Source organism: Oncorhynchus gorbuscha, linkage group LG08 (assembly GCF_021184085.1).
Source record: "Oncorhynchus gorbuscha isolate QuinsamMale2020 ecotype Even-year linkage group LG08, OgorEven_v1.0, whole genome shotgun sequence".
Classification (NCBI taxonomy): domain Eukaryota; kingdom Metazoa; phylum Chordata; class Actinopteri; order Salmoniformes; family Salmonidae; genus Oncorhynchus; species Oncorhynchus gorbuscha.
In genome coordinates, this window is record NC_060180.1 from 38,683,933 (window position 1) to 38,696,547 (window position 12,615).

The 12,615-nt window shown below is 43.4% G+C and overlaps 1 protein-coding gene across 3 annotated transcripts in view; it reads left to right on the plus strand.

Annotated features, from left to right (window-relative positions):
- LOC124041628 (ATP-sensitive inward rectifier potassium channel 10-like) overlaps positions 1 to 8,783 on the plus strand; it is a 12,595-nt gene extending 3,812 nt beyond the window's left edge. For 2 of the 3 annotated variants that reach the window (XM_046359425.1, XM_046359424.1), the window contains exons 2-6: positions 1,909 to 2,254; positions 3,217 to 3,428; positions 3,851 to 3,982; positions 5,917 to 6,094; positions 6,368 to 8,783. In XM_046359425.1, coding sequence (XP_046215381.1) covers positions 1,909 to 2,254; positions 3,217 to 3,428; positions 3,851 to 3,982; positions 5,917 to 6,094; positions 6,368 to 6,771 — 1,272 coding nt within the window. In that variant the 3' untranslated portion in view covers positions 6,772 to 8,783. The remainder of the gene's footprint in view (positions 1 to 1,908; positions 2,255 to 3,216; positions 3,429 to 3,850; positions 3,983 to 5,916; positions 6,095 to 6,367) is intronic. The other variant, XM_046359426.1, reaches the window with a different exon arrangement.
- The last annotated feature ends 3,832 nt before the right edge of the window (positions 8,784 to 12,615 follow it).

Genomic DNA, 12,615 nt, shown 5'->3' on the forward strand with positions numbered 1-12,615 from the left:
GAGAGAGAGAGAGAGAGAGAGAGAGAGAGAGAGAGAGAGAGACCAGCATGAGAGTTAAGAAGGGAAGGCCTATAAAAGCCTCCTTAATTTTCCATCTGTAAAACCCTGATGAAGGCTATGCTACGGGCCAAAGGGTATTGGTTTTAACAATAAAGAAGAATTTATGTCATTCACTGACCTCTAGGAGTTGTTGAATTCAAGAAGGGACACGGCTTGAAAGGTGCAGGGCAACCAGAAAGGGAATGTTGGCCTTCTTCCTTGTTAACTCTTATCACCATATCCTGTTTCTAGACAGAAGTTCACTCTTTGTCCACTAAAGGGCACTCTATTTGGAATCAACAGCACAGTCACGTCTCTTTTTACTTCATCTAGATAACCTCAGTGTTTTTAACAGAGCATTGGCCTTAATTTAATCGGTCCAGTTTCCCTTTTTGTATGGCTCACAAAGTGAGTCCCTGTATCTATTGTCTGTTTTGATGCAGTAATGTTAATCTGGTCATCCTAATTCTACACCTCCTTCTTATTCCCATTTCCCTTATCAAACTATTTTATCTCTCATTTGTGTCTCTCCCACTTCTCTTTGCCATGTTCAACTTCTGGTCTACGTGCTTTGTGGAAGTAAGTGAGAGAATGACATTAGCTCGGCTTCCATCCAATTGGCGACGGATTTCCACGCGAATATTCTAAAATCCGCGTAAATATGAAGTGCAAATTGTCACACCAGAGATGTGTTTCCATCAAACTGACTTGTTGTGGATAAAAGTAGTTGCGTAATGACACCGTGCACATAAAAGTAACGTTTGCAGTTAAATTGCGAGTGAATAACAAAGATATAGTAATAAAACATACAAGTTAAATGGGTTTCCATCGTATCTTCAATGGCTTTGTCACAAAACAACTTGCGTTACATTGCAAATGTGCCCACTCTGGTATTGGTTCATGTGCTCTAGTCAACAGCTTTGCAGATACAGTACGAGTATAGACTACATGATGAGATTATTATGGACAAAAGTGCAAGAATATGTTTATTTGTCAAACGGCAACCAAGCATCGACTATCATGTCACCAGAAAAAGACCTTTGATATTTATTGGAAAGGAGCATCAAGCTCATCACCTGGCACTTTCACCACCCTGTGAAGTTCATCATAACTTATTTCATCTGTAGCCGAATAAACTGCATGTCTTCCTGAGTCGTAGTGGAAGGACCACACACCATATCATCGCGACTCCAAGTTTACTTCGATATGATGGTTATTATATCAATATTTGCACATAAAATGGTGTGACTTTACTCACATACAAACTGTGGATGGAAGCGTTGTTACTGTGTAGGACGTTTTGCCTTTGTCCCAAATGACACCCTATTAATTATATAGTGTATTACTTTTGACAAGAGCTCATAGGGCCCTGGTCAAAATTAGTGAGGGAATAGGTTGCCATTTGGGACACACAATGTGTGGAATCTGCATGTGCTTGTTTGGTCCCTCGTCATGTTGTGTTTGTGTCTTCATCTGTTCTGCAATCTTCCAGCAAAACATGCATATATATTTTTTTAACTTTAAGGCTACAGTGCAGTACTTTCGCATGACAATAGTCATGCGAAAGTGCAGTAATGCATTTTATAGTTCTACATTGCCATTTTGAGACTCAACTCTGACAACTGGTTTTGATGTTTTGTCGATCGAAGCTCGAGTGACTTTCTAAATGTTAATGAATTGCAATGCTCTTTTGTTGCTCTTGTGTGGTTTGAGAATATAATCTTAATAGCACTGGTTAACTGGTTAACTGGTTAACATCTGTACTGCAGGGTGTCTAAACCTTATTTACAGTTATTATTTCATGCCCTGTTACCGTGCCAAAGACGTCACCTAATCAGTCTCTCCTTCCTTCCTGTTGCGTTGTGACAGATGACATCTGCCACGCCCCCTTCCTCCCGAAGCTGCTCCCCTCAAAAGGTGTGTCACTCGCAGACACAGACGGACGTTCTAAAGCCCCTATTGGGCGCCGGGGGCTCCGGCGGGGGCGGGACCTTGAGGAGGCGGAGACGTGTTCTGTCTAAGGATGGGCGGAGTAACGTACGCATCGAACACATCAGCGGGCGGTCGGCCCTGTACATGCGTGACCTCTGGACGACGTTCCTGGATATGCAGTGGCGGTGGAAGTTCTTTCTCTTCACCCTTACCTTCACGGGGACGTGGTTCCTGTTCGGGGTTCTGTGGTACCTGGTGGCATTAGTGCATGGAGATCTGCTGGGTGAGAGAGTGGAGAGAATGGAGACATTTTAAAATCCTCAGTACTACAGTACAATTCGCTGTCCCACTGTCGTTTTAGATCAGTACTACTAAACAAAACCCACCAACTCAGTTTTGTGTAACGTACATTGGCTGTCCAAAATGGCACCTTACTCCCTACATAGTTAGTGCACTACTTCTGACCAGAGCCCCTTTCCCAATCTCTCCTCTCACTCTCTGGCCTTTTCTTGTTTGGGCAAAAGTCCGTCCTCTGTCTATTCTCCTCCGTCCTCTCTCCTCCGTGACCCGGAAATCAATAAGTGGTCGAGGAGTGTGTCAATTATTTTGTAGGCAAAGGTTAAGATGGTCCTCCCCTCCTTGATAGCCTCCTAAGTGGCGAGGAAGCACGAGTCTAGTTGGACTATTCTACCCATTCGGTCCAGTTTACCAGTCAAGTTAGACTGTTAGATCCTACAGCAGAAGAGTTTGATGTCTTCCACACCCCCTTTGAATCAGCTGTTGTATTGTCGAAGGAGAAAAGCATGCACATATTTAAAAACGATATGCTACTTATCTTTATATCGACAAAATGGTTTTCCCAACTAACTTCATTTGCTTTTATCACTTTATGTTTTTTGGGATCCACCCCTGTAAATGACCCGCGAGTGGAGAAGGACCTTCTCATTTCATACAAGCGCATTTTCGTCCACGTTCACTCTTCTCATCGCCTCTCTTCGATTACCCTTGACCATTTTCCAAAGGAGGCCAGAGAGGACAGAGAGAGGATGCAGGAGTTGAGCAAATCTAATTGAGAAAAGGCCTCTGTCCTCTCTCTCTTTCTTCCTCTCAATCTCCCTTTGCTCTCTCTCGTCTCCCTCACTCTTTCCTTCTCCTCTCTTTCTCTGTCCTCTCTCCTCTCTCTTTCTCACTTTCTCTCCTCTCTCTGTCTCCCTCTCTCTCTCTCTCTCTTCTGGGCCCTCTCAGAGTTCAACCCACCGTCGAACCACACCCCGTGTGTGCTGCAGATGCAGACGCTGACTGGGGCATTCCTGTTCTCGCTGGAGTCCCAGACCACCATTGGCTACGGCTTCCGTTGCATCACAGAGGAATGTCCAGCTGCTATCATTCTCCTGATCCTGCAACTCGTCATCACCATGGTGCTGGAGATCTTCATCACCGGAACCTTCCTCGCCAAGGTAGAGTAAGGCTTACTGAGCACTGCACTTGAGGACAAAACACGCCGTGCCAATGAACGGTTAAAAGCAGCAGACGGCCGTCCTATCGCTTCTGAACATTGCCGTCATGTTCTGTTCTTTCCCGTCTATTCTACATCTCGAATTGCCACCAATAATGGACTCCCAGCTGGTGATTGCGTGACCATCCACTGCTGTCAAACGTTCGTTGGCATGGTGCGTTTTGTCCTTTATACCTTCTTACATCACTTGGGTCATCATCGCTGTTTGAAATCTCTGATACACACATTGTTGCGGTCAGTTGAATTGCTAATGAACTTCTACGTGTACTTCAATTGTTGAATGTCTCCTGAATTGACTAAATTGAAATGGAATTGACACCAAACCTGAACACAAGATACAATAGTCTTCACTGCTTTCCTCAGGTGGCTCGGCCAAAGAAGCGAGGTGAGACGGTGAAGTTTAGCCAGCACGCCGTGGTGTCCAGTCACGAAGGCCGACCCTGCCTCATGATCCGAGTGGCCAACATGCGGAAGAGCCTGCTGCTGGGGTGCCAGGTAACTGCTGGGGTGCCGGGGGAGGGGGGGGGGTCAACAGCAAGTGTAAAGTACACTGAACAAAAATGTGAATGCAACATGCAATATATATCTTTTTCTTATTGAGTTACAGTTCATATTAGGAAATCAGTCAATTGAAATACATTCATTTGATTTGGTACATCTGTTGGTCACATATACCTTAGCGAAAGGGTAGGGGCGTGGATCAGAAAACCAGTCAGTATTTGGTGTGACCACCATTTGCCTCATGCAGCGCAATAAATCTCCTTCACATAGAGTTAATCAGGCTGTTGATTGTGGCCTATGGGATGTTGTCCCACTCCTCTTAAAAGTTGCTGGATATTGGTGGGAACTGGAACTGTCGTACATGTCGATACAGAGCATCCCAAACATGCTTAATGGGTGACATGTCTGGTGAGTATGCAGGCCATGGAAGAACTGTGGCACTTTCAGCTTCCAGGAAGTGTGTACAGATCCTTGCGACATGGGGCCATCCGTGCATGATGATGATGAAACATGAGGTAATGGCGGCGGATGAATTGCACAACAATGGGCCTTAGGATCTCGTCATGGTATCTCTGTGTATTCAAATTTCCATCGGTAAAATGCAATTCTGTTCGTTGTCCGTAACTTATGCCTGCCCATAACATAACCCCACCACCACCATGGGACACTCTGTTCACAACGTTGACATCAACAAACCGTTTGCCCAAATGACGCCATACCTGCTGCCTGTCATCTGCCCAGTACAGTTAAGAGCTGGATTCATCTATGAAGAGCACACTTCCCCAGCGTGCCAGTGGCCATCAAAGGTGAGCTTTTGTCCACTGAGGTTGGTTACGACGCCGAACTGCAGTCAGGTCAAGACCCTGGTGAGGATGACGAGCACGCAGATGAGCTTCCCTGAAATGGTTTCTGACAGTTTGTGCAGAAATTCTTTGGTTGTGCAAACCCACAGTTTCATCAGCTGTCCAGGTCGCTGTTCTCAGATGATCCCGCAGGTGAAGAAGCCAGATGTGGAGGTCCTGGGCTGGCTTAGTTACACATGGTCTGCGGTTGTGAGGCTGGTTGGAAGTGCAGTATTGCCAAATTCTCTAAAATGATATTGGAGGTGGCTTACGGTAGAGAAATTACATTCTCTGGCAACAGCTCCTGCAGTCAGCATGCCAATTGCATGCTCCCTCAAAACATTGAAACCTCTGGGTCATTGTGTTGTGTGACAAAACTGCACATTTTAGAGTGGCCTTTTATTGTCAACAGCACAAGGTGCACCTGTGTATCGACCATGCTGTTTCAACAGCTTCTTGCTATGCCACACCTGTCAGGTGTATGGATTATCTTCCCACTTAACTTTCTCTTTTACAACCTGTCTGTGAAGAAGAAGAAGAATATGAGCAGAGTTGATCCTCTCTAAAATCAAACGTGACGGGCTGTTGTCCCCTTAGCGCAGGGGTTTTCAAACGTTTTAACGTCAAGCACCCCAAATATTATGAGCCCCTTGGTGAGGACATGAGTCTGAGAAAATTGTGCAGTTTTAAAGCAAATGTCCTACTACTCTACACATATATGCTATCTGAGCAGGGCCTGCTCTCGCCTTTTGGGGTTAGAGTTTTGTTTGGGGGCCTTTGCACCCTCCTGCCGGGAAATAATAATAATATTAGTTGGGGCCCCCTGGAGGTCAGGGCCCCAGGGCAGAGTGAGACAGGAAAATGCGACGGTTATTTGTATACCGATCAAAAAAAAATGTTCTGTAGGTATTATAAGGTATTATAAAAAAACTACATTTAATTTAGTGTAAAAAAATGAGAAGAAAATGCTTTTTGTTTATTTATAAACATTTTCCACGGACCCCCTGGCACCCCCTTGTGGAACCCCGGGCGTCCGCAGACCTCAGTTTGAAAACACCTGCCCTAGGGATTGTGTGCACCCCCTAGGTGACGGGGAAGCTGCTGCAGACATCTCATACTAAGGAGGGGGAGACGGTGCGTCTGGACCAGAGGAACGTTCCCTTCCAGGTGGACACGTCCAGCGACAGCCCCTTCCTCATCCTCCCCCTCACATTTTACCACATCATAGACGACAACAGCCCGCTCAGGGCCTGGGCCGCCAAGGGTACGCCTGGTTATTACTGTGGGAATGGATCTGTTGTGCATCCCAAATGGCACCCTATACGCTATATAGTGCACTACTTTTGAACAGGTCCCTATGGGCTCTGGTCAAAGCAGTGCGCTGTATAGTGAATAGAGTGCCATTTGGGACCAGCCTAGAACTACGGGAATGGATCTGTGTGTTTGTGTGTGCGTCAGGGCCTTTAATTTGAGATCTCTCTCTCTCTCTCTCTCTCTCTCTCTCTCTCTCTCTCTCTCTCTCTCTCTCTCTCCTCAGGCGGAGGATGGACAGATCCTGAGCTGGCGGACTTTGAGCTGCTGGTAATTATGAGTGCCACGGTAGAGCCCACCTCAGCCACCTGTCAGGTGCGTACCTCCTACCTGCCTGACGAGATCCTGTGGGGGTACGAGTTCCCCCCTGTGGTCTCCCTCTCCCCCTCAGGGAAGTACGTGGCCGACTTTGCCTTTTTCGACAAAGTGGCCAAAACCAAGACCACGCCCCTCTTCAAAACATCCCGCCCACAGAGCTACCATGGCAACGGAGGAGGGGGAGGAGGGGGGGTGGAGGGGACTGACCCGGAGAAGATCCGATTGGAGCAGAGCTACAGGGAGAGAGGAGAGGAAGGGAGAGGGAGGGTCAGAGACAGTAGCCCTCTCAGTGTTCGCATCAGCAATGTCTGAGAGCCTACACACTGAGACGCATACACCAAACCTGGGTTCAAATACTATTGGAAATCATTTGAAATACTTTTGTCCGTGCTTGATTGAGCTTTGCCTGGCTTAATGGATCCAATAGAATAGTCCGGAAACCGCAAACCCTGCCCATCTGGCACTTCAGTAAGAGTACAGCAAACTCAAACTATTTGAAAGATGTAAATAGTATATGAACCTAGGTCTAGCATACACTGGATTCTAAGCAGGGTCTGTTACAGTTTACTACAAATATTGAAATGATTAATTCATTGCTTGTTGTTTATTTACATGAAATTGGTACGTATAGAAATATTGAGGGGCAAAGTGTGTTATGGCTGGAGAGGGGGAAGCCCTGGAAAGGCTTTGAATGCTTAGCGTGGATCGCAAATGGCACCCTACTCCCTTTATATCCCCTACGGGCCCTGGTCAAAAGTAGTGCACTATACTGTATATAGGGAATAGGGTGCCATTTGGGATTCAGACATTGTACTGATGCTTCTCTGCCAACGTACTGGTCATCCGTCCATAAATACACTGTAAAAACATACAAATATGTAACACTTTAGAATGCCTTATGATTTTGTTATTTGTTATTGGTACGTGCCAATGTACTGTAGAATATGCTAGCTTAAAGCACTTTGGTGAAATGATAACACTAATGTATCAATACAAAGAATGTTGACCTGTTGTGGACTTTGACTGGATATGAAGAAGACGAGAGAAGATGATTTTAAGGTGCTGTGTATAGTCGTCAGTATGCCTTTTCTGCACAGATATATCTGTTATCGTTGATACAGAGGACTGCAGTTAGCACTTTATTAAGTACCTTTGCACCTTAGGAGCGTTTGTAGCACTTAATATTACTGGAATGTATATAGATTTGTGCTTGTAACCCAACTAAAAGCACTTTAACACTGGATGAAATGTTTGAATGATGCTTTCTATTCATATTTTATGATTGGGATTTTAACAATTACGATTTTGTCGATTTTCCTCTCTTCAGTCAGTTTGCCATGTGTTGTTTCTGTGGCACATTGATAGAAAATAATATTTTTGTAAATAATCACAAACAGCCATTTAGAAGGTTCAACGCTAACAGCAGGATACGTTCTAGGCCTATTCTAGACACCAGATTGCCTTTACATAAGAGTCAAAAAACACTCCATTCCCTATAGTGCACTACTTTTCACCTTTGATTATGGCCCACAGGGCTCTGGTCAAAAGTAGTGCACTATATATGGAATAGGGTGCCATTTGGGATGCACACCCAGGGACTCACATGAGTACAAGCTTCTATTTCTTCCTCTGGTGGTAATCATGGCTTCATGTGTAAAGTAGGCTTCGGGGAATTTTGGGTGGGGTAACTTAAGTTGAGAGAGGTGTGTCAAGACCTAATCATGGCTTTAGATTATAATATTAACCCATGCCTTCATTTGGTTTACAGGAGAGAACATACACGGACTGTTGGTATTGCTGAGGTGTTTTGAGAGGAAGCAAATGTGATTATTGTGATTATGGTGTCCATGATTAGACTTGGGTTCAAATGCAATTGGAATCATAACAAAAACAAATCCTGGCCTTGATTGAGTTTGCCTGGCGCAAAGGAACCAATCGAATAGTCGCAAAACTGCAAACTCCACCCAGACTCTGGCAGTCTAGACAGACTGAAGCAAATGCTAAGGGGCAGGTTTCCCAGACAAAGATGAATCCTAGTCTGAGACTAAAAAAACATTTTTAATGGAGAGATTCTCCATTGAAAGTGCTTCTTAGTCCATGTCAAGGCTTAATCTAATTTGAAGCCAGGTCTGATCATGATTTTGCCATTATGATCTCTCAGAGGCCTTGAAGCCTGAGTGCTTTGTTGATATGAACTATTAACTGTGGGAGAGGTTTGATATTTTGTCTTCAAGGTCTTCTAGGTTTTTCACTGGAAAACTTGAATGTTGTCTTCTAGATCTTTAACAGCATAAGCTAATTTGAAATAAAGAATTATCAAAGTATAGAGCAGTCATTTTTAAAGATTTATTTAAAATATTACACTGAATCCCCTATTTGTGTGTCAGTAATTTGGTAGGAGCTGCTCTACTGGAAATGTACATGTTGAAAATACTACAATTACACAATAACAAATCTCATTGTAACACAACTTGGCTTGTAAACATGAAAATGCATTCTACCCCATCTTCTCTTTCACAAAGACTTGCGTTTGGTGCTCATTTTCTGTTCCTAAATACATTTAAAATGTATTGGAAACAGGTTATCAAATAATTTCGCATGCCACGGAACATGCTAGAATTGAAAACAGAATGTGTTTATCTTGTGTGAAATTTCCGGTCATGGATGTAAAAAGCTCGTGGAGGAAGAGGAAGTAACTTCAAGGCCTAAGTTTTTGAATATACTCTAGATTTACACATATTTTGAAGCTGTTACATGTCGGATTACGAAGACTCAAATTCAACAAAAACATAAACAATTGAGTAATATAGCAATTTTGGATTGTGATACTTTAATGTAGCCTCTTACTTGTGAGAAAAAGTTAACAAAGTGTTAGTTAGGCTACAGGAAAGTCAGTAACAGGAAACTGCGCCACAGGGTCATTTGAAGGATGGAAACTTCTCACTACCAGAAAGTCACACCACAGACCGCTATGCATAGCTCAACTCATTTTTGGACATGTCTGTCAATCGACCACAAATAAGTGGGCTGAAAAACCTGACACACTCTCTGTGCATCAAAGTGATCTACGCTTTTAGGCAGATTAGGTTTCCTTCATGGATTTCTACTTCATAAAGTTGCTGAAAAGTAATGTTTTCTGAAACGGAATAGTTGAAATCGTGTGCATCATATCCTTGTTCTTTATTGCCAATGTACTTCTGTATTAGTTGTTAACAAAGGCACCTCTAGGATGCTCTAAAGGCAGCTCTAAGATGCTCTAAAAGCAGCCCTAGGATGCTCTAAAGGCAGCCCTAGGATGCTCTAAAGGCAGCTCTAGGATGCTCTAAAGGCAGCTCTAGGATGCTCTAAAAGCAGCCCTGGGATGCTCTAAAGGCAGCCCTAGGATGCTCTAAAGGCAGCTCTAGGATGCTCTAAAGGCAGCCCTAGGATGCTCTAAAGGCAGCCCTAGGATGCTCTAAAGGCAGCTCTAGGATGCTCTAAAGGCAGCTAACCTTTTTGATCAGTTCATCTTTAAACCATTTTGCAAATAGGTATTTCTATAAATAATGGGTGACATTGGGTTAAACATTTCAACATGATTTGAAACAAACATTTCATAGATGTTTATGCAGTGTACATAGAGGAATAAAAGTGAATTCTGTATATGCAAATTGCTCTTAACTCCAGCTATACAACAACATAGGTCTACTGTTGGACTATACATCCTTCAAGCAGGGTTCATACAGACATTGTCAAATTCAAGGACTTTCAGGGACTTTTTCAAGCACTTAATTGTAATTTTCACGGACCTCAATTTCATGCAATTGTTTTATTTATATATATGGACACACTATATAGGACACACTTCCCCCCCAAAAAAGTATGCAAAAGTGTAAATAAAAAGTAGGCCATTACCACTTTAAGAATAATAACTGTTTTAGACCTTGATATTCTAATTATTATTACATTCTAAAATATGTGAGAATAAACTGGAAATAGCTTGACCAAATATATGGGATCCATGCATGGCAATTTTTCTTGACGCAGCTATATAGGCGACGCAGGCACACAATTAACGCGTGATTAGCGGTAGCATTAATCTCACCAGCGTTGTTTAATAATGAGAAAGTGACCAAAAGGCAGGTTTCTTGGTGAAGGATTTGTTTGGAAAGCCAAGTTGAAGCCAACATTAGATGTGGTCGTCCTCATAATAACCACACGTGGTTTCACCTCAACAAAGTAGCGTAATTATTCTATATCTTTTTATTTAACCTTTACTTCACTAGGCAAGTCAGTTAAGAACAAATTATTGTTCACAATTACGGCCTACCAAAAGGCAAAAGGCCTCTCATGGGGGATGGGATAAAAAAAATATATATATATAGGGCAAAACACACATCACGACAAGAGAGACACCACAACACTACGTAAAGAGAGACCTAAAGACAACAACACAGCAAATCAAATCAAATCAAATCCTAGTTTATTTGTTAAGTGCGCCGAATACAACAGGTACAATACAATACAACCTTACAGTGAAATGCTTATTTACAGGCTCTAAACAATAGTGCAAAAAAAGTATTAGGTGAACAATAGGTAAGTAAAAAAATAAAACAACAGTAAAAAGACAGGCTACATACAGTAGTGAGGCTATAAAAGTAGCGAGGCTACATACAGACACCAGTTAGTCAGGCTGATTGAGGTACTATGTACATGTAGATATGGTTAAAGTGACTACGCATATATGATGAACAGAGAATAGCAGCAGCGTAAAAAGAGGGGTTGCGGGGGGGGGGTTGGGGGTGCTCACAATGCAAATAGTCCGGCAGCAACACATGACAACACAGCATGGTAGCAACACATGACAACACAGCATGGTAGCAACACATGACAACACAGCATGGTAGCAACACATAACAACACAGCATGGTAGCAACACATGACAACACGAGTGATGAACTTGCTGTCTCTGCCTGGCCAGCTCCTCTCTCTCCACTGGGTTTCTCTGCCTCTGACAATATTACGGGGGCTGAGTCACTGGCTTACTAGTGCTCTTCCATGCTGTCCCTAGGCGGGGTGCGTCACGTGCCAGGCTTTTTTTCTCTATACTTGACTTGATTGGGTTGGGTCACTGACGTGATCTTGCTGTCCGGTTTTGCGCCCTCTCAGGCTCATGCAGTGGAGGAGATCTTCATGGCCTAAACTCAGCCTTATCTCAGGGTAGTAAGTTGGTGGTCTGTTGATATCCTTCTAGTGGTGTGGGGTCTGTGCTTTGGCAAAGTGGGTGGGGTTATATCCTGCCCGGTTGGGCCACAGAGTCACCAGACCCTCCCTGTCTCATTCTCCAGTATCTATGCTGAAATAGTCTATGTGCTGGGGGGCTGGGGTCAGTCTGTCCTACCTGGTGAAATTCTCCTGTCTTATCTGGTGTCCTGTGTGAACTTGAGTAAACATTACACTCACAAAAGTTCCAAAATAGTTAATACATGTCAAATGTCATATTATTTCTGTACACAGTGTTGTAATGATGTGAAAATAGTTCAACTACAAAAGGGAAAATAAATAAACATAAAAATAGGTTGTATTTATAATGGTGTTTGTTCTTCACTGGTTGCCCCTTTCTTGTGGCAACAGGTCACAAATCTTGCTGCTGTGATTGCACACTGTGGAATTTCACCCAATGTATGCGTTTATCAAAATTGGATTTGTTTTCTAATTCATATTGGGTCTGTGTAATCTGAGGGAAATATGTGTACATTTGGCAGGCAAGGAAGTGCAGCTCAGTTTCCACTTCATTTTGTGGGCAGTCTGCACATAGCCTGTCTTCTCTCGAGAGGCTGGTCTGCCTTTCGGCTGCCTTTCTCAATAGCAAGGCTATGCTCACTGAGTCTGTACATGGTCAAAGATTTCATTAATTTTGGGTCAGTCACAGTGGTCAGGTATTCTGCAACTGTGTACTCCCTGTTAATGGCCAAATAGCATTCTAGTTCGCTCATTTTTTTTGTAAATTCTTTCCAATGTATCAACTGATTCTATTTTTGTTTTCTCATGATTTGGTTAGGTCTAATTGTATTGCTGTCCTGGGGCTCTGTGGGGTCTGTTTGTGTTTGTGAACAGGACCAGCTTGCTTATGGGGCTTTTCTACAAATTCATTTCTCTGTAGGTGATGGTTTTGTT